General features: G+C 44.6%; 1 protein-coding gene and 1 long non-coding RNA gene across 2 annotated transcripts in view; one reads left to right on the forward strand and one right to left on the reverse strand.

Annotated features, from left to right (window-relative positions):
* LOC116991852 (neurogenic locus notch homolog protein 2-like) overlaps positions 1-10,612 on the reverse strand; it is a 140,106-nt gene extending 129,494 nt beyond the window's left edge. The window contains exon 1 of the mRNA XM_033050828.1: positions 10,264-10,612. Coding sequence (XP_032906719.1) covers positions 10,264-10,324 — 61 coding nt within the window. The 5' untranslated portion in view covers positions 10,325-10,612. The remainder of the gene's footprint in view (positions 1-10,263) is intronic.
* Positions 10,613-18,032: 7,420 nt separating this feature from the next.
* LOC116991914 lies at positions 18,033-24,324 on the forward strand. The gene is made up of 3 exons (XR_004416925.1): positions 18,033-18,070; positions 18,475-18,477; positions 24,315-24,324. It is a non-coding gene; the product is annotated as an uncharacterized LOC116991914 (long non-coding RNA).
* Positions 24,325-25,146: the final 822 nt, after the last annotated feature.

Here is a 25,146-nt window from a genome sequence, read left to right on the forward strand (position 1 = left end):
TAAGAGCTCTCCCGAGTTTAAAAAAAAATCAAACTTGTGGTAAGTACGTAGAATGTACGTAGCGGCTACGTTGGAGCTCGTGGATGTCCCGTAATGCTAACGGCAGGTACTCGGGAAATGCGGAAACTCATGAAGTTTTTTTCAACAGTGTGAAAAATTTCCAAGAGTAAAAAAAATACTCGTGATGAGGTACCACGAGTTTAATCGCTGGTCGGCACGGACTCGGTAGACCAAAGGGCCCGTTTCCATGCTGTATCTCTAAACTAAACAAGTTGGTACAAGATGTCGAGTTATCGGTTACAAAACAGGCAGGTGGTCACCTGGACATTTCTTTCATTAAGTTACAATTTGGGATGGGGGCAAGGAAGAAGTAGGAAGGTAGGGGAGGTGGGCCAAGGGGATGGGTAATGGAAAAATACTGGACAACACAGGGAAGTAACACCAACTAACTAGAATGGAGGATGGATATCTTTGGCTTCCTTTTGTACTGGAAGTCAGTCCTATTCTTTTGCTGGACAGGCCAAGGTTAATAGCTGTGGACAAAGCAAGGTTAAATTCTTCTGCAATCACTACTGCTAATTTTACTTCGGAGTCACGTGAGTGACTACGTGAAGAAGGGCCGTCCGTCTGCGTGCGCGTCATTACGTCTGAACGCAACGCGCATGACGGACTGGAGAGGCACTGTGTCCTCCCAGCCGTCAGGATCGGCAGGTAAGGAAAGTTGAACTACTTACCTGCGTTCTCTCGGACTTGAAGCTTTTTGTAGTTTCAGAGCCCAGATGTCGAGGAGACGGTCCGCGGGGAAGTCGGCTGCCGAAGACCGCAGCATTCCCAGTAGCGGGCGACGGTCTTGTTCCCGACATTACCGCCGGCAGAACCGGCAGGAAAGACTTGGTGCAGGAGCTCCATGGTGGTCCTGCGGGACGTAAAAACCACCCGCAAGTCTGACACCCGTTGACTCAGATGAGTCCGGGGAAGAGGGATACCCTCCCTCAACGGAGAGCGTCTGAGGACGACTCTCCCACATGGAGCAACTTATGGAGAAGTTGCTCCAACAATGATCTGCTCCGAAGGAGGGAGCAGTATCAGCACGGGCCTCTACAGCAGGCCGTGCCAGCAGCCTCACACATGGGGAAAACAAAACGGGCCAGGAGTACCTAGGCAAACCCAATTGGAGGGTAGGCCAGGAGGATCCCGGATGGAGAGGATATCCTCCTTCATGGGTAACGTGTTTAAACGTTCAAAACCCACATGGAGCACCTGATGGAGAGGTGCTCCACAATGATATACTCCAAAGGAGGGAGTTATCAGCCCGGGTATTATGGAGAACCCGCAGGCAGCGGCACCTGTTTCAGGGCTGCACAAATGTCTCCTGCTCTGAGGAGAGGAGCATCCACGGTCAGTTTCAGTCTGACCCAAAGCAAGAATCTCATTTAGGTCCGCTGGAGGGGCCATGTCAGCGCAGGTATCCTCAGGGGCCTGCGGCAGCACCTGTTTTCAGGGCTGCCTACAAATCTCACTCTCAGTGGAGGGGAGTGTGAGTGATCAGTAGGTAACTGATCTCGAATTTAAAGTATGAACATACTGAAGCACATGCATATGGCCTCAAGAGCCAGCAGTTGGCAGAATATTCGCACAAATGCCGGCAAGGGAACAGCGCTATCAGGGTGACATTGGAGAAACTAGCCGCCGAATCCTCTCTTCAGGTAAGACCAGAAGAAGGAAGCAAAAGCTGTCGGACCAATCAAGGTACAACGACAAGCAAACTTCATCAGTAGGCGACAACACACCCCACACCTCCATAGGGGATAAGCAGTTCACTGAAGCCGGTGGTAGCTTGAAAGCTGGGCACGGAAATATGATCAGAGTCGTCTTTCAAGGCAGACTCAGAATTATGGCCAGAATTGTCTTACAAGGCAAGCTCAGTATGATAAGGTTTTCAGACCAAGACCCAAGCAGAGGTCAGGAGAAACATGGAATCCACACTCCCTACCAGTCCTACTCCCAATCAAGGAGAGAAAAGGAACCCGCATCAGGGGCCTTTGGGCTTACCACAAGACCACCGTAGCCATGGAGGTAGGTGGGTCTGGGTTTACCGAAACAAGGGATTGTGGACCAGTTACATGTTGGTAATTTTACTCTTGTGTTTTTGTTCGAAATGACAATAACATGAATTTCAGATCTGGTTTTAAAAAACAGATAACAACATGTGATTATTTTACTGCACAACATACATAGGTTCCAAGCAGACTTGGAACCCGGACCGGAGTTGTCTTCGAGGCAGGCCCAGTATTATGGGCAGGATTGCCTTCCAGGACGGGTGACAGATGGAGGATGTCACTTCATCCAGTTTTAACTCATTTGTGCAGTATAGACTTTCAGAACAGTAAAATGTTGTTATGGTCTAACAACTGTTTTATAGGAGCTTCCTATAAAATGGTCACATGGCATGCATCAACCTCAAAGATGCATACTATTCGGTGTCTATTCACTAAGAACAGGAGATATTTGAAGTTTAACTGGATGGCATGGCTCTGCCAAATGGGTTGACAGCAGCTCCTAGACTATTGACTAAACTACGGAAACCAATTCTGGGACTACAAAGGTCTCAAAACCACATAGTAATGGCATATTTGGAGGACATTTTCAATTTGGAGTCACCAAGAATTGGCAGAAGCATCAGTCAAAGCAAACCAAAACCCTGTTTGAAAGAATTGGTTACCTCATCCATCCAGTTAAATCAAAATTGACACCTACAAGGGTAATTGATTACCTAGGATTTACTATTAAAAACAGTAAATATGTTGGTGACTTTGCCTAGGGGTAAGCCTGCTATGACCTGATAGTCAAATACTAGCCATCTATCAGGCAAACAGCGAGTGTAATTGGCAAATAGTACCTGCATTTCCAGCAGTACGTCACGGGCCTTTGCATTACCAGAATTTACAGCGAGCAAAGGAACGAACACTCAGATTACATGCAGGCCAAATTGGCAAAACTATGGATTGCCAGCAGAGGCCATTGTTGATAAACTATGGTGGATAACGAACGAGAGACAGCTCAAGGGAAATTTTGCTCGAAAGCCATCGGTGGTTCAGACCAATGCTAGCGGCTAAGGATGGGGAGCCACCAACACAGTCTAGAGCTGTGGGGGCAGATGGAATGAGCAGGAGTCTGTAATTCCCCAACACTTGGAATCAATTACCCAGAATTGTTGGGGGCTCAATATGGACTCAAGGTTTTCTGTAGCGATATGCAACCTGTGCTTGTTCAAATTCAGATTGATAACACCACTGCGGTGGCATATATATCAATCACAAGGGTGGTGTAAAATCTGTATCTTGCGACAGATTGTCGAACCTCATTTGGCACTGGTGTATCGAGAGGAATATTTGGGTTACAGCGGTCTATCTACGAGGTAGATATAACACGGTGACAGATGCTGGATCACGAATGTTTAATAACAACACAGAATGGATGTTGAATCGGGCAGTATTTAACGAAATAACTACACGATTTGGCATACCAGATATTGATCTGTTTGCATCTAGACCAAACCATCAGTTACCCAGATATGTGTCCTGCGAGCTGGATCCAGGAGCTAAGGCAGTGGATGCTTTCTCCCTCAATTGGGGAGGAATGTTTATGTATGCTTTCCGCCAATTTGTCTCACAAACCGATGCTTGACCAAAATCAAGCAAGACTAAGCCACAGGCATATTGGTAGTGCCAGATTGGCCTACTCAAGCCTGGTTCCCAAAAAATTTGGGAATTATAGTCCAGCCAGTTATGGCTGTACCCAAGAGCAGGGACCTCCTAGTGAACCCAGTTACAGGGAGCAATCATCCACTACATGAACGTATTAACTTGTTGGTCTGCAGATTTTGAGGAGGCCATGTCAAGGCATAGGACTGTCCGAACAAATACAACACAGTTCGGATAACGGATGTCTTGGAGTTCCTATCAACTCTGTACCATAACTATAAACAAAGTTATAGTGCAATCTATAGTGCCAGAGGCGCACTCTCCTCCTATCTGATGCTGGAAGAAGGGCACGGGTCGATAGGAACGCACCCCTTTACAACAAAATTCATGAAGGGAATTTACAACTTAATACCTCCAAGGCCAAGCTACATGGACACATGGGATGTGAGCATGGTACTAACCCTACTTTGACAGTGGGGACCGCCTATAACTAACCCTGAAGGTGGTATGCTGACAAAGAGTCCAGACACTGCAAAAGTTACAGTTGGACTACATGACCACCAATATGAACAACATAACATTCCTAATCAGGAACCTGATATAAACATAGCAGGCCAGGAATGCCAGGGATGGAGATCCAGTTCTTGGCATATCCAGAGGACCAACGGTTGTGTGTGTGGTAACGTACTAACACCACTATCTGAGAGTTACGGAGAACCTCAGAGGCTCAGAACAATCGGTCCTCATCAGCCATAAAAAACCACACCAGAAGGTATCAACTCAAATCATCTCCAGATGGTCAAAGGAGGTAATGGCGGTAGCAGGAGTGAACATTTATATGGTTAAATCTCACTCCACCAGGGCTGCATCTACGTCGGCAGCAAGAGCTATGGACGTGCCCCTTGACGACATCCTAGCGGCTGCAGGATGGACGAATGAAATAACGGTCCACCGGTTTTATAACAAACCTATAACCGGACTGGGGGTGTTTGCACGTACCAGTTTAAGTTCTGTCCCTTAGTTTCCCCCCCCCCCCAAGGTTGGGAGGGGTAACTTTTAAAAAAAACTTTTCTTTCATTTAAAGCATCAGTTTCTTTACTTAACTACGTAATATCTGAATCCTTTAATGATTACACGCATCCATGGTCAATCCATTCAGTGTGTGACGCCTGGATTCGTAACCGGCGTAAAATCACAGAGCTTTGAAATCTTCACGTAGTCACTCACGTGACTCCGAAGTAAAATAGTAAGGTTAAACGAGAACTTACCAGTTTGAAGTTTGATCTTGATTTTATGAGGAGTTACGATGAGCGATTACGTGCCCACCGCTCCCACCCTCATATTATCAAGGTCATATGGAAGTTCAAGTTTTTCACAATCTTACTATTCTCAGGTCTTCTTTTTTATCTGTGATTTAACACCGCTGCTTTGAAGATTGACGCGCACGCAGACGGACGGCCCTTCTTCACGTAATCGCTCATCGTAACTCCTCATAAAATCAAGATCAAACTTCAAACTGGTAAGTTCTCGTTTAATCTTACTATTAAATAGTCTTGCAATCTTCATTGCCAAGTGCCCAAGTTTGGATTGGCATCCTCTGTGCCTCTAGCCTCTCCACGTTAATTAAATCCCCAAATCTTGGTCCCAGTCCAATGATACATTTCTCTTCCAATTTCTGCAAAATAGCCATTGCTCTGAAAGTGCAATGCCCAAAACCGAACACCAGGCACATGGTACCCAAACAAAGACTTATAAAGAAGACACAAGGAACTGTAGCTGCTGGAACCTTGAACAAAAACAAAGCGCTCAGCAGGTTATGCAACGTTTGTGGAGGAATGGACAAGTGACATTTGGGTCGGGACCATTCTTCAGACTGGTGTATATCGAGGATCAATTTATACAGTTTCAGCATTACACCTGAATTATCTGCCTCGTTTTTAAATATATATATTTTTTAAATTGGTTTATCTTATCCAGTGATAGACACAAAATGCTGGAGTAACTCAGCGGGTCAGGTAGCGTCTCTGGTGAAAGGGGATGTGATGTTTCAGGTCAAAACCCTCTTTCAGACTCTTATCCAGTCATCTTTAAAGATGTGTGTGTCCACACACACACACTATCTGGTCTCTTCAAAATTGTACTTTTCAGTTCATATTTCTTCCCATTTGTCCTGCCCAAAGTCTTTGCTTCACAGTTGTATCATTCCATGTGTGTTGTTAATGAACCGCAGAGTGAGTTTCTCAGTGGATGCAAAGGGAGGGGGAGAGTGAGCCCAGAGCATTTGACCACAGATTTCTTCAAGTTTGGAAGACACAAAGTGCTGGAGTAACTCAACAGGTCAGGCAACGTCTTAGAAAAATGCAGATACCAATGCAAATGATGTTTCAGGTCTTCAGACTGCATTGTGTTTCTTCCAGTTTACATACAGTTAAAACTCCAAGCGAATTGTGAAAGATGTCCTTGGCAAAAGGCAGTACAACTCCGACAATCTGGCACCTTTGGTGGAGCAGGATTAGCAGAGTTTCCGGACTTTTGGACGTGACTTGGTATTGAGACCCCAACATGTTATTATTTTGCTTTGTTTGATTAAACATGTTACAAAGATGATATAGTGAATTTAAAGGGAGTAGGAAATATGCAACTGCTCCTGACCCCCCCCCCCCCCCCCCCCCCCCCCCCATCATTCCATCTACAAACTAACCGACGTCCCTGACCCCCGGTGTTCCAGACCACCAGCTATACGCCTAGACTACAGTCCAGACCACAGCTCCAGCCACAGATCCCGCTTGCTCTCTGGACCCTGCCTCTTGATGTTGTAGACCAGTTCAAATGAATCCTCAATCGCTGTCGGTTCCCTTGATAACCCGTGTAGAGCAAACCATTACACAGCGTTAAGCAGAAGATGTGGCACATCATGTTCCACACAGCAAAAGGGAGAGGAAGAGTGAACTCATTCACCCCGTTGACGCTAATACCACAAGATTACCACAAAGCAGGAAGGAGCACTTGACAAGAGCTGTTTGCTTTTTGATAACGACTTATGTTAATGTAGCATCTCGAATGTAGTTAAGTATTTTCAGTTCATACGTTTTTGGAGCAGAATTAGGCCATTCAGCCCATCGAGTCTACTCCTCCATTCAATCATGGCTGATCGATCTTTCCCTCTCAACCCCATTCTCCTGCCTCCTCCCCATAACCCCAGACACCCGTATTAATCAAGAATCTATCAATCTCTGCCAATATCCATTGACTTGGCCTCCACAGCCTTCTGTGACAATGGATTCCACCAGTTGAGTTAAAGATCTGTTGCCAAACAAAATCTGAGCCCATGCTAACTAACTCTGATCCCAAAGACGTGCGAGTATACAAGTTAATCAGCCCCTGTAAATTATCCCTGGTGTGTGGTAGAATGGGAGGATCTGGGGGAGTTGACGAGAATGTGGGGAGAATTACATTTGATGAGATTAGTTTAGGATTAGCGTGAATGCATGGTTGATTGTTGGTGGTGGAGTCGATGGGCTGAAGGGCCTGTTCCGGTGCTGTATCTCTCTTTCCTGACTCTGTGAATGAATCTGCTTCCACTGTCCTTTCAGCCAGGGAACTCTATGAATCTATGTAAAGCACAAGGGACGGCAGCTTGTGTGGAGGCAACTCTTTTTGGGTCAGAATCCTTCTTCAGACTGATTGTAGTAGGGGGAAAGAAAGCTGGAAAAGAGGTGGGGATGGGACAAAGCTTAACAAGCAATAGGTGGATACAGGTGAAAAGGGATGATTGGCGGATCTGTAGAGTAAGTGACAAAGGCTAGAGATAAAAAGGTGTCTAAAGATTGTCAGATAAGGAGAAGAGTGAAACATAAAGCCAGAGGAAGGAATATCAATGGAAGTGGACAAAAAAGCTGGGGGGGGGGGGGGGGGGGGGGGTGGACTAGTGGACTATGGAACAGTGGGAGAAATGGTGAGCACAGGAAAGGAGGAGAGTTGTGGAACAGAAAAGAGAGATTTTAGGTTTATGCTCATTATTGTTACATGTGCCAAGGTACAATAAAAAAGCTTTCCAATCAGATCAGGTAACACTATACATAATTACAATCAAATCAAATTCAAGTGGAATAGGTAGAGCAAAGGGGAAGATACAGAGTGCATAGTTCTCAGCACTGTAACGTGCCAGATCGATGTCCACAATGGGGTAGTGGTGAATCAGATGGTACCCCTAGCCCTTGAAGGGGAAGGGGGAAGGGTGTGTTACTTAAAATTGGAAAATTCAATGGTCACACACAAGGTGCTGTTGTGTCGGAAGGAACTGCAGATGCTGATTTCCATTGAAGATAGACACAAAATGCTGGAGTAACTCAGCAGGTAAGGACTCTTCCCAAAACGTCACCAAATCCTTTTCTCCAGAGATGCTGCCTGATCCACTGAGTTACCCCAGCATTTGGTGTCTATCTACCAGGTGCTGTTCTTCACTCTGTTGATGGAGGCCCAGGACAAAAATGCTGGTATGAGAATGGGAAGGAGAATTAAAATGGTGAGCTTCTGTAGCTCCCAACTCAACGGCTTGTGTTTAGAACGAAGGCGAGACGGTGGGCCGGGACAGAGGCCCAGAGACGGGGAGGGGGGAGAAGACCATTGAAAGTACACCCCGTCTCTGTTTGTCTCCTTCCCAGCGGATGTTGAGAAGAAGGCGAAATGTCATTTCTCAAGAGCTCCTCCAGCATTCAGCAACTGGCTGCTGCAGAGGGCTGACAGATACTGGGCCAGTCAATGGGTGCACAGACACAAAGCTTCATGTTAATTTAGAGAGGGGCAGTGGGGGGAAAAGGAGTTGGGGGGGGGAGGGGGGGGGGGGGGTTGGTGGAGGGACCTTGGGCACCAAGTTCAGAAGTCAGATTACAACGAAAATAAAAGACTATAATCACCCCTTCTTAAATTATTACGCTGCAGATATTGCTTTGCGGCAAGGGATAGAGGGGGAAAAATGATAATAATTTTGAGCAAAAAAAAAGTGATCCTTGCAGGAGTGAGTTGGAAGGAACTGTAAATGCTGGGTTACACAGAAGGTAGACACAAAATGCTGGAGTAACTCAGCGGGTCAGGCAGCATCTCTGGAGAGAAGGAAGATGCTGCCTGTCCTGCTGAGTTGCTCCAGCGTTTTGTGTCTATCTTGCAGGAACGAGCTGTATTGGCAGCCTGTGCCTCAGACAATGGAGCGAGTCAGTGGGCCTGAATATCATTGAGTGAGTAACGAGGATCTCGTCTTGTCGAGGCTAAGCAACAATGCAAGTCACTCTCGCATTTTGTGTCTACCTTCCATGCCAAGTAGGACTGTGGACATGGCCACACCCTGGTGACATTATCACCGGGCTTCTCCCAGCCCCTACAATAGACCTGGGCGCTCTCTTCACCATTCCATTCTGTCTGCCTTCAACTCGTGGGTTCCCAAGGAGACTGAGTTGTGAAGGATTACCCGGCCGTAAACCAAATCTCCACAACCCACCCTCCCTCCCTCCTCTACCCCCGACCCTATAACCTCCTTCCATCGCGAACACTCGACTTATTGGAAGGGAGGTCTGTGCCTGAATTCACTGCCAGAATTCACTGAACTCCCTTGACCAACTTGGATGAAGGGCATGTGGGGAAAAAAACAACTTAAAAGTGGGACCAAGTATTTCTCCAGGGGAGGAGGGAATGGATTATTTATTTAGCCTTGTGTTGCTGCGGTTGTGTTAGCATCATCATTTGACGGGCAGCTGCTGTAATCTGCACCTTTTGGAGTTCAAAGCCAAATTCAACAACAAAAATCATCCCGCGAATGGGATGATTTGCAAATTTTCCAACACACAGGAGAGGTTCCAGAATGGGATTCATCGCCACTTTTTCAACGTTTGATGCAAGTTTACATTAAAGTGTGTGTGTGTGTGTGTGTGAGAGAGTGTGTGTGTGTGTGTGTGTGTGTGAGAGTGTGTGTGTGTGTGTGAGAGTGTGAGTGTGAGTGTGTGAGAGAGTGTGTGTGAAACACCCGGCGCCGCAAATGCAAAGGGATTTTGGGGCCAATATTGCGGTCAATCTGCGGGCTTTTGTCTTTCAATGGCCCCATTAAACTGCACAACAAATGACCCACTGTATGGCTGAAAGCCGGTGCGTTTGGTGAGCGACGCTCAGCAAACACTGGGGCTTTTCTGTACACTTTGAAATCCGTCTCCTTAAAAAAAAACCCACACGAGATAAAAATCTGCTGTTTTCCACACAGCCGTTTGCAAGTCAGAAATATAAAGTTTCCCAGATCTTGCAGCTGGGATCACAAAATTAATTTCGTTCAGTTCAAACACAAAGGGGTTCTTGGAGAGTGAAGACTCGCAGTGGATCATCCCGCAGTTAGCTGTGAAATGCAGTGATTTGCAACCAACTAAAACCATTCCCACGATCGTTCAGCAACACATTATTTTACATAAACATGCCACCTGATACTATGCAGAAAACCCCATCGCAAATCCTGATTTTTTTCCCCCTGTATTGTACAGATACTTCTTGCAAATAAAGTTTTCCTTAAATCAAACCGTACCTTCACAAAGCGCCGTCAAACAGACTCCCCAAAGTAAATTCCAGAGTTTTAAATCCCCCATTGCTCGCAGTTTTAAAGTTCCGAGATTTTCTCCGATTCCTCGTTTAACTTATACATCCGTCCAAACGTGTAGCCCGGGATTTCTTTGTGATCATGGGGAAAGGAGGGGATGGAATTTTATACACTTTTTGTTTTAAAAGACAAAGCGCCGGGAGAACCCTCGGTTCGAACCCCCGATCCCGCGTCTCCAAACTTCAGAGCAAACTTTTTGAAAAGTTCATCACCGCTGGCAGCCTGGAGTAGCGCAGCGGACTGTATCCCTCCGCGCCGCACGGGGGTTGTGCTCCGGCGGGAGGTGTCCCAATTGACTGGGTCCAGTACACACCCGGGGCCGCCGCTGCTCGGAAACTCCCAGGCTACAGCCCCCGAGTGTGTTCCGTCCCCTTTAGCACTCCCTCTTGCTTCAACTGGGAGAGGGAGAGGGGAAACACAATCTGCTTGAACTACTTCCTAGAGGCAGAAAGTTACCATTAACAATCATTGAAAAGTTTGCTGTAGTTAACTTCAGTGTTAGGCTTTTTTGTTAACTCTAGAATGACTCAACGAAGGATTGAGAAATGGTGAGGAAGTTTGGGCCAAGGGGAAGTATACTTGATATTGGAACATTTTGATGCATCAGGGGAAGAAATTGTTATTCATAGAGCATTCAGTCTTCCCTTGTCTGTTGCCTGTAGTTAAACATTATGATAAACCTTTTACTGAAAGTGGTTTGTGGTTTATTTTTGCTTTCCTGAAGTTGACATGTTCAATATATAGATATAAACACACACACACATATATATATGTGTGTGTGTGTGTATATATATATATATATAAAGGATATAATATATAATAAGGATTTAAAATATGTTAACTTCAGAAAGGCTAAAACAAGCCTCAATGTCGAGACTCTTCTCAGAAGTCTTTAGTTAAAAGAATTATCATAATTCTCAATATTTCACGCATATCTGTTTATAAATGGATGTATATATGTTTTTTTAATTGTATATGTAAATTTGTATATACATATTTGTATGATATGGATATAAATATGAATAGAAGAATTTACAACATCAACTCTATATAGATATGCATGTGTGTGTGTGTGTGTGTGTATATGTGTATATATATATTTATATATATTATATATATATATACACACACACACATATATATATGTGTGTGTATATATATATATTTACATGCACATACAATAATATACACACACACATATTGTTATTTATTGAAACACAGCACAATACAACAGTGGGATAACCAGTGTAAACAGATGATTGGTGTGGACTCAGTGGGCCGAAGTACTGTTTCCACTTTGTGTCTTCAAACTAAACTAAAGCACAGGAACAGGCTCCTCGGCCCACAAGGTCTGTGCCGAACATGATGCCAAGATAAACTAATCCCTGCCTGCATGTGACGCATATCCCTCCATCCCCCTGCATATCCACGTGCCTGTCTAAATGTGGGGCGATGGTTCCCTTAAGAAAGGAGGTGAGGGAGCCTTCTGAGATATCACTTTAAAAAAAATGAGATGGGGCCCCTTTAAATGTGGGGGGAGGGTCACTTTTATTATGGGAGGAGGACCCATAAAAACTGTGGTGAGGGTCATAGAAACATAGAAAATAGGTACAGGGGTAGGCCATTCGGCCTTCCGAGCCATCACCGTCATTCAATATGATCGTCCAAAATCAGTAGTACCCCGTTCCTGCTTTTCCCCCATATCCCTTGATTCCCTTAGCCATAAGAGCTAAATGCAACTCACACTCTCTCTTGAAAACTTTGTAAGAGGCAAAAGGACTGCCTTAAAATTGGGAAGGGGGGGGGGAGGGGTACAAAGTGCGGAAGGGGTCACTTTGAATTCCGACAGGGCGTCCTTTAGAAGTGGGAAGTAAGCGAGGACTATGGTCTCTATAAAAGTGGCATCTTAAAAAGTGGGGGGGGGAGTGGTCCCTTAAAAGTGGGGAGCAGGTCTTTGTAAACGTGGACTGGAAACCCCCTTGGCAAAGTTGGAAGTGTGTCCCATAAAGTGTGGGGAAAGGTTACTTTAAGATTGGATCAGTATTCCTTACAAAAAATGGACAGGGGGATCACTTAAAAGTGGTGAGAGGGTCTTTTAGAAAATAGGGGATAGATTTTGTTATATTGTTGCATGTTACAACCCAGTTTCAATTGCAACAATATTGCAATATTATATTGTGTAGGAAGGAACTGCAGATGCTGGTTTAAACCGAAGATAGGCGCAAAATGCTGGAGTAACTCAGCGGGACAGGCAGCATCTCTGGAGAGAAGGGATAGGCAACGTTTCGGGAAGGGTCTCGACCCGAAACGTCACCCATTCCTTCTCTCCAGAGAAGCTGACTGCCCCGCTGAGTTACGCCTGCAATTTGTATCTTATCTTTTGCAATATTACATTGTTGCCATTGAAACTTTGTTGGAAGGAACATGCAACGATGTAACAGACTCAGATGAAAGTGGGAGTGGACTCGTTTGATACTGCGGGAAAGTGCCACTTTAAAGCTCCTCTAGGATCTTTGCTTTAAAGAGTTTGCGATGCCGACGTCGGAGATATTCCTTCAACGGTGGAGCGGATAAATCAAGTTACCGCAGCGGCATGGCGCTACAGCTCCCCTTGTCTGATACACCGGGGTCGTGTCACCCAAGAGTGGGGGTTGGGGAGCAAAGCTTTACCCAAAGACCGTCAGAGAGAAAGAAATAGCGGGCAATATGACAAAGAGTTTGCAGAAAAGTTTTCGAAACAGTTTCTTGCTGCGATCCACCAGTGAAATGAATCTCCTGTTCTTGTTCCCTACGTTAATTATAAGCTTTCAACTTTTTTTTAAACTTGTGCTCCTTCTTGACTTTATCACCCCCAACCCCCACCCAAGTTTATAGAAGAAAACGAGTTATAAGAGTAGGGTGGGGCAAGAATGGTGTTTCCCTTTCAAGGGATGTATCAAGTAAGGTCCTAAGAAACAGCGGCAGCTAGCTTAATCCTTGATATTAAATTAAATATATTAGAAACATAGAAAATAGGTGCAGGAGGAGGCCATTCGGCCCTTCGAGCCAGCACCGCCATTCATTGTGATCATGACTTCCTGGGATATGTCCGCCAGCATGGACCCAGATTCCCAACCTGGGCTCAAAAGCTGATCCTGCCCAGATCCACAGGAGGGTAAGGAAAACAAAGAAGCTGTCAGGTTGCCTATAACTGGACTACACAAATCCTTCACAGAAGCTGCCTGGCCCACTGAGTTCCTACAGCACATTATGTTTTGTAAAAGTTGTAGTTGGACTATGATGTTCTCACGTGATGGACCATGGTGGTGCAGCCGTAGAGTTGCCGCCTTACAGTGCGAGAGGCGCAGGTTCGATCCTGACTAAGGGTGCACATTCTCCCCATGACCGCGTGGGGTTTCTCCGGGTGCTCTGGTTGTAAAAATTATAAATTGCCCCTATTGTGTGGGATAGTGCTGGTGTAAGGGGATTGCTGGTCGGCACGGACTCGGTGGGCCGAAGGGCCTGTATCTCTAAACTAAACTAAACCATGCATTACTAAGGGTGAACATGGCAGAATATTGGAGCTATATTAATGCTATCGGAACAACCTCCATTGACTTGGTTTTGGGGAGCAACGTCAAAAAGAAGAGCACCTTTCAATTCAATGATTCTTTTGTGTCATGTCTTGCGATGCTTGCTGTGGATAGTTCCATATCAGAGGCTCATAGAAGGGTACAATTTACCAATAAACCATCATAAGATACTTCCAAAACACAAAGTACTGAGTAACTCACTTTGAGTAACTCCAGCATTTGGTGTTTTGCTCAAGATTTCAGCACCTGCAGTTCCTTGTGTCTCCATATTGTCCTTGCACTTCACAGTCTGTCACAGTAACCAATTTCCCTCCTGGGATAAATAAAGTTCTATCGTATCGTAAAATGTCAATAGGTAGCTCAGACCAGGTGACTTAATTGTGGAGAAATATAATCTCTTTATCCCATTTACTTTGCAGGTGTCAGTCAGTCCAACCCGAATATTGCTGTCTGAGTCTCTATTCTCTCTGTGTCAATACATGATTCACATTTACCTTCTGCCATTTGTCTTCCTGATGTTTGCAACATCTGGCTGTGTGAAGACCTGGCTGTGTGAAGACCTCCCTGATTTGCAGAAGTACTTTTTTCAGATACTAATGTCAGGAGAAGCAATAAATAAATAGTTAGTGCTATGCGGTACAAAGCACATCAGAACCATTATATCCTGGCATTATGTTAAACAAATATATTAAAGGATAAGAGACTGAGCCAGATGAATGGAATTGGGTTAAATATCAAACACAATATAATTGATTCTGAAGTGTATGAAGCCATAATGGTGTCTTGTTTATCTTGTATATTGTCTTGTGGTTATTTCTCATTTTGTATCTGTGGTCTATTCCATAATTACTTGTCTTGTTATGATTCAGAATGAGGCCGTTCAGCCAATCGGGTACATGCTAGCTCACAGCTGAACAATTCCAGATGAATAAGGCCATTCCCCACCTTTTTTTTCTGTAGTCCAAAAAACTATTCTCTTACACACCTATCAATTCTTCTTTGATTCTCTTTCCAGGGTAAACAAGAGCCAAAACATTCACCAGACACAAAGTGCTGGAGTAACCCAGTGGATTCGGCAGCATCTCTGGAGAACATAGATAGGTTAAAGTGTTGGATCAGGATCTTTCTTCAGATTGAAGAAGTCTCAACTGTCTCAATAGAAACTAATTACTAGTCAGAGGGTGGTGAATCTGTGCAATTAATTGCCACAGAAGGCTGCGGAGGTCGTCAATGGATATTTTTAAGGTGAAGATTGATAGATTCTTGATTAGTAAAGGTGTCAGGTTATGCGGAGAAGGCATGCAAATTGGGTTGAGAAGGAAAGATAGATCAGCCATGATTGAATGATGGAGTAGACTTGATGAGCCAAATGGCCTAATTCTGCTCCGATAACTTGTGAACCTATAGGGTCATAGTGATACAGTGTGGAAACAAGTCCCTCGGCCCAACTTGTCCACAGCAGCCAACATGTCCCAGCTACAGGTAGACAAAAATGCTGGAGAAACCCAGCGGGTGCAGCAGCATCTATGGAGCGAAGGAGATAGGCAACGTTTCGGGCCGAAACCCTTCTTCAGATTTTGGCATGTGGGAGTAAACTAAGCATCCTGTGGAAACCATCTTGCTCATGGGAAGAATATGCAAACTCTCCATAGAGAGTACCTGAGCGTTGGATCAAGTCTGATTTTGGACCTACGAGACTGTAGCACAAACTACCCCACCACCATGAGGTTTAGCCCTTTACTGAAACATGGGGATCCCAATAGATGAGTCATTTTCTGTCTCTGGAATAGACAGCCTATATGGATCCATGCAAGTTTTGTTGATTATCACACAATTAAGCTATTGCATTTAACATCATCACCCTTTTGTAAGGAGTGTGGTGTATGAACATATAAAAATCTATCGGCATTCCCACTCCCGATTGTCACTGCAACGACATTCTGGCACCTGCTGCCTCCAGGAATACAAACCTCACTCTGTCAACTTATCCACAAAATTCTCATTGGCACCGAAGAAGTATTGCTGTTTAACTGAGCGCCTACATTTCCTCTTAACAAGAGTTAAAAGATCCCATGGTACTATTTCGGAAAGGTTCTCAGTGAAGTGCTGTACAATATTAACCTGCCAACATTCACATGTGACTTAATGCACCAGATTTATTCCACTGACTGTAAGATGCAACCTCTTAGAGAAAGCAGCAAGTCATTTAGAATGGCATGGTGGTGCAGCGGTAGAGTTGCTGCCTTAAGGGCCTGTCCCACGAAGCGAGTTCACCCAAGAGCTCTTCCGAGTTTAAAAAAAAATCAAACTCGTGGTACCTCATCACGAGTATTTTTTTACTCTTGGAAATTTTTCACACTGTTGAAAAAACTTTACGAGTTTCAGCGTTTCCCGAGTACCTGCCGTTAGCATTACAAGCTGCTACGGGACATCCACGAATTCCGACTTACCCGCTACATACATTCTACGTACTTACCACGAGTTTGATTTTTCTTTAAACTCGGGAGAGCTCTTGGGTAAATGCGCATCGTGGGACAGGCCCTTTACAGCGTCAGAGACCCGGGTTCAATCCTGACCACGGGTGCTCTCTGGACGGAGTTTGCACGTTCTCCCCATGACCTGCGTGGGTTTTCTCTGGGTGCACCGGTTTCCTCCCACACTCCAAAGACTTATAGGTTTGTAGGCTAATTGGGTTCGGTAAAATTGTAAATTGTCCCTCGTATGTGTAGGATAGGGTAAGCGTTTGGGGATCGCTGGTCGGCGCAGACTCAATGGGCCGAAGGGCCTGTTTTCTCGCTGCATCGCTAAACTGAACTAAAACTAAATGGAAATTAGATAATATCTCTTAATACAAGAGGGTGGTGAATGTTAGGAGTTATGGAACAGTACAGCATAGGAACAGGCCCTTCAGCCCACAATGTTGTGCCGAACATCATGTTAGTTAAAACAAACCTCCTCTGCCTGCATGTGGTCCATACCCCCTCATATTCATGTGCCAATCCAAATTATTTTAAGCACCACTATCGCATCTGGCTCCACCACCACCCCTGGCAACGTGTTCCAGGCACCCATCACTCTCTACGTAAAGAACTAGCCCTGCTCATTAAATCTATTAAATCTTTCCCCTCTCACCCTAAAGCTATGGCCTCATGCCTGGATACATGAAAGGCACTATACAAATGCAGATACGAGAGACTGCAGATAGACACAAACTGCTGGACTAACTCAACGGGACAGGCAGCATCCTCAGCGTAATCCAGCATCTGCAGCTCCTTCCTACACATTTCGAAAGAACAAAGTGCTGGAGGAACTCAGTGGGTCAGGCAGCATCCGTGGAGGGAAATTGACAAGACGACGTTTCGGGTTGGGACCATTCTTTGGGTGGTAGAGGGAGATCAAGAAAGCGACTGTCGACAACTGAATGAATGCTGGAACGTTTATGCATTTTAGGGACCAGACTGGGAATCGAGAGCACTGCAAATCTCTGGTTAAAACCTATCTCTCTGGCGTGGGTTAGTGGATGCATTTCCCGGGACCCCCCCCCCCAGACCATTCCCTGCACATTCCACAGCTCCCCACTTGGATAAAGGGAAGGTCCACTGGGGCACCATCTCCATTAAGAGGTTTCCGCGGTATCTTAGCAACCTTATTGTTGACCTATGCATTAGTAACACACTGAGAATGCAGCTAAAATAAGGGAGACGTAGAATGCCCCATCGGAGTGAAGGCCCTCATTGTTTCACCATCCCCCTATACATGGGTATGGAGATGGGGAGGGGGGTTGGGGGGGGGGGCATACACACTGCACCGTGCAGTGCAAACATTTCAAGCAAAAGTTATCTAAGCATGTAGCAATGCGACAACCATAGTTACAGCACAAACAGGACAGAGATATAACTGGATCAACTTTTAGTGGTGCTGCATCAAGACAAGATCCTGTCTCACCTTTCGTCCTCCTGCCCTTCCATGAATTACAGTAACGCTGGTCTCCATAAGACAGACCAGCAAATGAAAGTGCAAGTGGCTCTACCACAGGGAACAAGAGAATAAATAAATAATGAGTGATGGTCAATTTGTTTTTCTAGTATTAGTTTAGAGATAGAACTTCACAGGCCCTTCGGCCCACTCAGTCCATGCCAACCATCCTTCACCCACTCACATGAGTGCTACAGTACTTTATCCCACTTCCTCATCCACTCCCTGCACATTAGGAGCAATTTTTAGAGGCCGATTAGCGTACAAACCTACATGTCTTTGAGATGTGGGAGGAAACCGAAGCACCTGGAGGAAGCCCATTCAGTCAGAGGGAGAAAGTGCAAACTCCACACAGACAGGACCAGAGGTCAGATTCGAGCTGCTCTGGTGAGGCAGCAATTGTTTGTCCTTACAGTCAGATTTCCTCTAGATACAATGAGTATCTGGGAATATCCTTTCAGTTCTCCTCACTTGTGACTCTCGGTATAATATATCCCCTTCACACATCCACAGAAGTATTCATCACTCCACCTCCAACACTTGTTTGCAAATACTACATACAGTAGAGTCAAGAGTCAAGATGATAGTGGAGTCTGTGGGCCAAAGGGGCCGTTTCTGCACTGTATGTCTAAAGTCCACAATAAGGTACAAGTAAAATGAAAATCTTGCTTGCAGCAACATCACAGGCGCATGGACTCAGACAAATGCACAAAAACACAAATTATACATAAATTATTCATAAATTTGACAGTCATGGTGGCGCAGTGGTAGAGTTGCTGCCTAATGCCCCTGTCCCACTTAGGAAAGATTCCCAGAGGTTTTTGTCAGTCTCCCTACCTGCTTCCACTACCTGCAACCTCCAGCAACCACCTGCAATCTCCGGGAACTGCACGGAAACCTTGGGTGGGGGCGCAAAGTCTCCAGAGGTTTCCGTTCAGGTTTCCTAAGTGGGACAGGGGCATTAAGTGAATGCAGCGCCGGAGACCCGGGTTCGATCCCGAAGACGGGTGCTGTCTGTAAGGAGTTTGTACGTTCTCCCCGTGACCTGCGTGGGTTTTCTCCGTGATCTCCGGTTTCCTCCCACATTCCAAAGACGTACAGGGTTGTAGGTTAATTGGCTTGGTAAATGTAAAAATTGTCCCTAGTGGGTGTAGGATAGTGTTAATGTGCGGGGATCGCTGGTCGGCGCGGACCCGGTGGGCCAAAGAGCTGTTTCCGTGCTGTATCTCTAAACTAAACTAAATTCCTCAAAATAAAAATGTACGTAATACAAGTCATTAATCTCTCTTTTTTGTTCTATATAAGAATCTATGATGTGGAAAGTTAATTGTGTTTTTCTCCACTGATGTTGCCTGTCTTGTTGAATGTTTCCAATCATTCCAATCTAATCTACACTGTCAGATTTCTGATCCAGTGGCCATTTTGAGGTGCAAGCCTCATATGAATAAGGTTCGACCTGTCATAGACATCCTTCAGGCGAGAGATTTAAATCCAACACACAGAGAGTGTTTACATCTCAACCAGACTGGCGCGGAACTAACCCCCTCATTCCAAGAAACAAAAGGCCATCTTAGGAAGACACCGTATAAAGCAGTCTAAATTGTTTTCCTTCTTGTGTTAGAGCTCCATAAAACCTGTGAATAACTTGCCAAAGAAATTTCACCGGTTTCGGGATTTCTATAAACTGCAGTCAGAAATAATTTACACAGCTCTTTCATTCATTCCAAACACAAACAGAAACAGCTGAACAAAAGCAGACCTTGCAGAGAACCAATGTCGTGCTGTGCTCCACCCCAACAAGGAGCAGATTTTGCTTTCAAAAACCCTCATGTAATGTAAGCAGAGGATTGGAGAATATTTGAGGCAGCAATCTGAAGTTCACTGCATGGAGAATTTATGGGACATGGCTTAAGGCACTGGGATTAAATGCTTGGATTAAGTACATTTGATGTGGAGGAGGCTGTAATGTATCCACTAAATTCTCTTGAGTAAGTGAGATGTGGATTTTTTTTTTCATTCACAACCTTTGATATTTAAGCAACCGTACAAAATATTTTGCTGAGCTTTGTTAAGATTTAATCCTTGCCTGTTTTAAATTTCCTGATTAATTGGCTAAGAAAAGGGGGGGGGGGGGGGGGGGTGCGGAATTGCATAACCCATCTCAGTGATTAGCGGGGTTGTTCCAAGGGTGGGGAGAAAAGTAATTGGAAAGGAGTCAGATTGACGGCACAACTTTGTCATGTTTCTTGATATGATGGACATAAAATGCTGGAGTAACTCAACAGGTCAGACTGTCTGATGAAGGGTCTCGACCCGAATCCAGCACCTATTCCTTTTCCCCAGAGATGCTGCCTGACCCGCTGAGTTACTCCAGTTACTCCAGCATTTTGAGTCTATCTTTGGTATAAACCAGCATCTGCAGTTCCTTCTCACACATTTTTTGCAGCTCCAGTGATCCTGATTGCTGGTGCTGGATATATGGAGCATGCCACACTCCCTTCCCACTAAGTCCATTCACTCATCACACCTGAGCTCATCATGTCCATTTGAAACTCTCAATACCATGATTCACCCTCCTCATCTCTGAATGTTCTCCAGCCCCCAAAGCTATTTGCATCTCTTCCTATCATTACCAGTTTTGGCTGCTTCACCTTCACAAGCTCGCTGCCTCAAAAAGGCTGCCAGCATCATCAAGGATCCACACCATCCTGGCAACTCTCCGCTACCTTCAGGTAGAAGGTACAGGAGCCTGAAATCTGCATCATCCAGGTTCAGGAACAGCACTTCCCCACAGCCATCAGGCTATTAAACTCAACTCAAACAAAACTATGAACACTAATAGCCCATTGCACTTTATCTGATTATTTATGTGTGTATATATATATATTCAATGGTATATGGACATACTGATCTGTTCTGTATTTATTTATGCCTATTATGTTCTGTTGTGCTGAAGCAAAGCAAGAATTTCATTGTCCTATCTGGGACACATGACAATAAACTCTCTTGAATCGTGAATCTTGAGGGTGGGAAATTGGCCATTCTTACTCATTTGGTTTATGTGTGTCTCCAAACCCACTGTGCTTAATTTCGACCCGAAACGTCACCCCTTTCTCCAGAGATGCTGTCTGACCCGCTGAGTTACTCCAGCTTTTCCTGTCTATCCATTGTCGTTTAGGATGAGTTTTAACTGCACTCTGAAATGGCTTGAGGGCATCTTTGGATGTAAGCATTCCCTGTGATATTCACAATGGTTAATAAGTTGACAGGCATCTCCTGATGTGGGTCAATGACAAATTTTATTTGCTAAAACTCCAGTGAAATGCCAAGCGATATTTTACGATCACTGCAAGGAATTAAATTATGCCCCGGAGCTCATAGCTGTTGCATATTTTCTAAAAGAGACGTAACTTGAATAAACTGTTCTTGCCAAATGGAAGGCCTTGGAGAATATAAAGCTGGGATGAAAGATTCCTCTCCCACACTGAGTAAACACAATCCAATAATTAAACTAGATGGAAAGGCAGGAAATTCATTCCCATTGCTTACTATCTTTGTGCTTGAGGCTGTTAAGGAACCCAAGGGAAATGGTCAAGAGAAGTGAGAGCCACAATGTATCTCTTCAAAAAGGAACACAATCAAATAACCATCCAACAACTTGGACTTATATGGTGCTTTAAAGTTTCCACAGCTGCGTTATCAAAGTCTGACAGCAACTCGCTGGAGGAGATATTAGGATGGAGGATGGTATGTCTGAAACAACCCTTTAATGGAAGAAATAGAGAAATGGAGATGCAGTGAAGTTTTGGAGAGAGAGATTTCTGGACCTTGGGTACAGATAACGGTGCGATTTAAATCAGGGATGAGCAAGAAGCCAGAATGGGTGAAGCATAGTACTTCACCCATTCTTAGAAGCATAGTACTTTTGAAGAATGTTGCAGATATAACAAGGAGAAAGGAGATAATGGGAAGGATTTGTTGCCTGGGAACTCAACCAGGAATGTATCTACAGTTGTGTTTAAGAAGGAACTGCTGATGCTGGAAAATCGAAGGTACACAAAAATGCTGGAGAAACTCAGCGGGTGCAGCAGCATCTATGGAACGAAGGAAATAGGCAACGTTTCGGGACGAAACCCTTCTTCAGACTGATGGGGGGTGTGAAACTGTATCCGGAGAGAGGAAGAGAACTTCTTCAAAGTAGGCATACCTTGAGGAGATTTTGCAGTGGAGTAGACAAAGTGTTTAAGAAGGAACTGCAGATGCTGGAAAATCGAAGGTACACAAAAATGCTGGAGAAACTCAGCGGGTGCAGCAGCATCTATGGAGCGAAGGAAATAGGCAACGTTTCGTTCCGAAACGTTGCCTATTTCCTTCGCTCCATAGATGCTGCTGCACCCGCTGAGCTTCTCCAGCATTTTTGTGTACCATGTATCTACAGTTACCATGCTGCCAAAGAAGGTGGAAAGATAGTCACTGGTTAATAAAATGTATGAACATACAGCAACAATTCCGTTGAAATTTGAAAATATTACACCATGGTTATGTGATCATTAAGAATGTCCATCCCTGTCCACATACCTCCCTTGGGAAAGCATTGAACGTCCGAGTGAATGATTGATGAGTCTTGAATACCCAGATTTTGATAGTTTGCCAAGTGGTTTTACACATCAAATCCTGGGAAAGGCCGCTACCTGGTACAGGTCTGCCCCCCAAGCAGTTTTCAAGGAGCGACCAGATGGTGATCAGAATCTAAAGGTGCTTAAAACCAATTGCGATGATGAAAAAGAATGAGCTGGTTTGATTTGTATTCATTGATATGTTGATACCATCACACGATTATTGTCCTTTAACCAGGTGGTTTGTCGGACCAGTACTTTGCTGTAGACCAGGTGAATGAGCTCCGTTCTCTGTATTTGTTAGGTCTCTCTCTATTAATCCAGGTATTTGAACCACTGAAGATTAACACATAATGCTGGAGTAACTCAGGCAACATTTCTGGAGAAAACAAATAGGTAACGTTCTGGGTCGGGTTGAAGAAAGGTCTCATCCCAAAATGTCACCTATTCCTTCTCTCCAGAGATGCTGCCTGTCCCGCTGAGTTACTCCAGCATTTTGTGTCTATCTTTGGTGTAAACCAGCATCTGCAGTTCCTCCCTCCATATTTGAACCACCATGTGATTATACCTTAAAACTGTTTAAGAAACAATTGTTTCAGTCTGAAGAAGGGTCTCAACCCGAAACATCACCCATTCCTTCACTCCATAGATGCTGCCTCACCTGCTGAGTTTCTCCAGCATTTTTGTCTACCTTCATACCTTAAAATTGGGTCAGGTAGGACTTCAGCCCAAGGACAGGCCTTGCATATAAGACTCAAGGTAAGAATATATGGTAGACAAAAATGCTGGAGAAACTCAGCGGGTGCAGCAGCATCTATGGAGCGAAGGAAATAGGCAGCGTTTCGGGCCGAAACCCTTCTTCAGATGTAGGGTGGGGAAAGGGGAGGGGGGGGGGGGGGAGAAGAAAGGAAGAGGAGGAGCCAGAGGGCTGAGGGAGAGCTGAGAAGGGGAGGAGACAGTGAGGACTACCTGAAATTGGAGAAGTCAATGTTGGTGCCGCTGGGGTATAAACTGCCCAAGCGAAATATGAGGTGCTGCTCTTCCAATTTCCGGTGGTCCTCACTCTGGCCATGGAGGAGGGCCATAAGAATATATGATGCGATTATTTAATTGAACACATCTTTGTTTGCAAATGACAACAAGTTATTTTTATTACAAATATTTGAAATATATGGAATATTTTACTGGCATCCTCACACCTCCGAGCAGTTTAACCCTGAAAGTAGTCATCTGCATAACAATATCCTTTGTCAAACCCGATACCATCAGCAAACCTTGCCTACAATTGACAGTGTGGGAAAATTCCACCCAATTCTGGAGCAATTGCCACTCGCATCAAACAATTGTGTTTCTAGATTGTTCAAAGGAAAAGAAATGGGTGTTTCTTTTCGGGCAAAAAAAAAAGTCATGCAAAGCCAACGTCCATTGAAGCAGGCAGTGACAGGACGAGGAAGTGTTTATAAATACATGTGGAATAAAAGAACTTGTAATCTCGATATTGAATATCCTCCCTCACCTGTGTCTATGATGAGTTTTGTTGCTACAGGTATTTTTGTAAAGATAATGATAGCCTATTAAATAAATGGATCAAACAAAAAATAAGAAATTATGTTGTCATTCTGGCATTAAAATTCCACTTTGATCATGCACACATGTAGATCTTCAAGCAATATGTGGCTGGCATATTTCCAACATGCCTACAGGCCACTATGTCTATTATGCCTGGAGGGCAAGAAACCTGCTGAGTGCTTTAACCTTCACTAGAAGTAACGAAGGGTTGTCAACTTTTGTTAAGTATAGGGTGATTTCACGAAAGGTCACTGGATCATAGATCCTCACCCACGTGACCGCAAAATTTAACTGGGGTACAAAGGTCACTTCCAGTACATGTTATTGATGCTGGAAACGCGAACTGTCACACCCGTTAAAAACCGCGAAAACGGCCCGTTTTTGAGCTGTATATAACTGTGCCAGTCGGGGTGACCGCGAGGCACAGCTATCTTACTTTAGAGTCCAGAAGATAAAGAAAAACGAAGGTAAAGACAAGAGAGCGCTGAAGGGAAAATAACAGCGGAAGTTGTTGGCCGTGCAGATATAAAGATCGAAAATATCGAAAATATGAGGAATTATCGCGTTTGCTCACTGCATTTCATCAAAACTAAGGATTATTGATGTTTTGATGAAATGCAGTGAGCAAACGCGATAAAATCCCGATATTTTCGATCTTTATATCTGCATGGCCAACAACTTCCGCTGTTATTTTCCCTTCAGCACTCTCTAGTCTTTACCTTCGTTTTTCTTTATCTTCTGGACTGTAAAGTAAGATAACTGTGCCTCGCGGTCACCCCGACCGGCACAGTAATTTACAGCTCAAAAACGGGCCGTTTTCGCGGTTTTTAACGGGTTTGAAAGTTTGCGTTTCCAGCATCAATAACATGTACTGGAAGTGACGTTTGTACCCCAGTTGGATTTTGCAGTCACGTGGGTGAGGATCTATGATCCAATGACCTTTCGTGAAATCACCCTATTCAAGATTTCAGCACCTGCCGACACCCGCACTCCAATATTGGTTACTTAACCCAGCCGTTCCCAATTTATCATTCATAATCACTTGCCAGGCTTTGTCCCACCCGCACCTCTTTCCCAAA

This window comes from Amblyraja radiata, chromosome 35, assembly GCF_010909765.2.
Source record: "Amblyraja radiata isolate CabotCenter1 chromosome 35, sAmbRad1.1.pri, whole genome shotgun sequence".
NCBI classification, from domain to species: Eukaryota; Metazoa; Chordata; class Chondrichthyes; order Rajiformes; family Rajidae; genus Amblyraja; species Amblyraja radiata.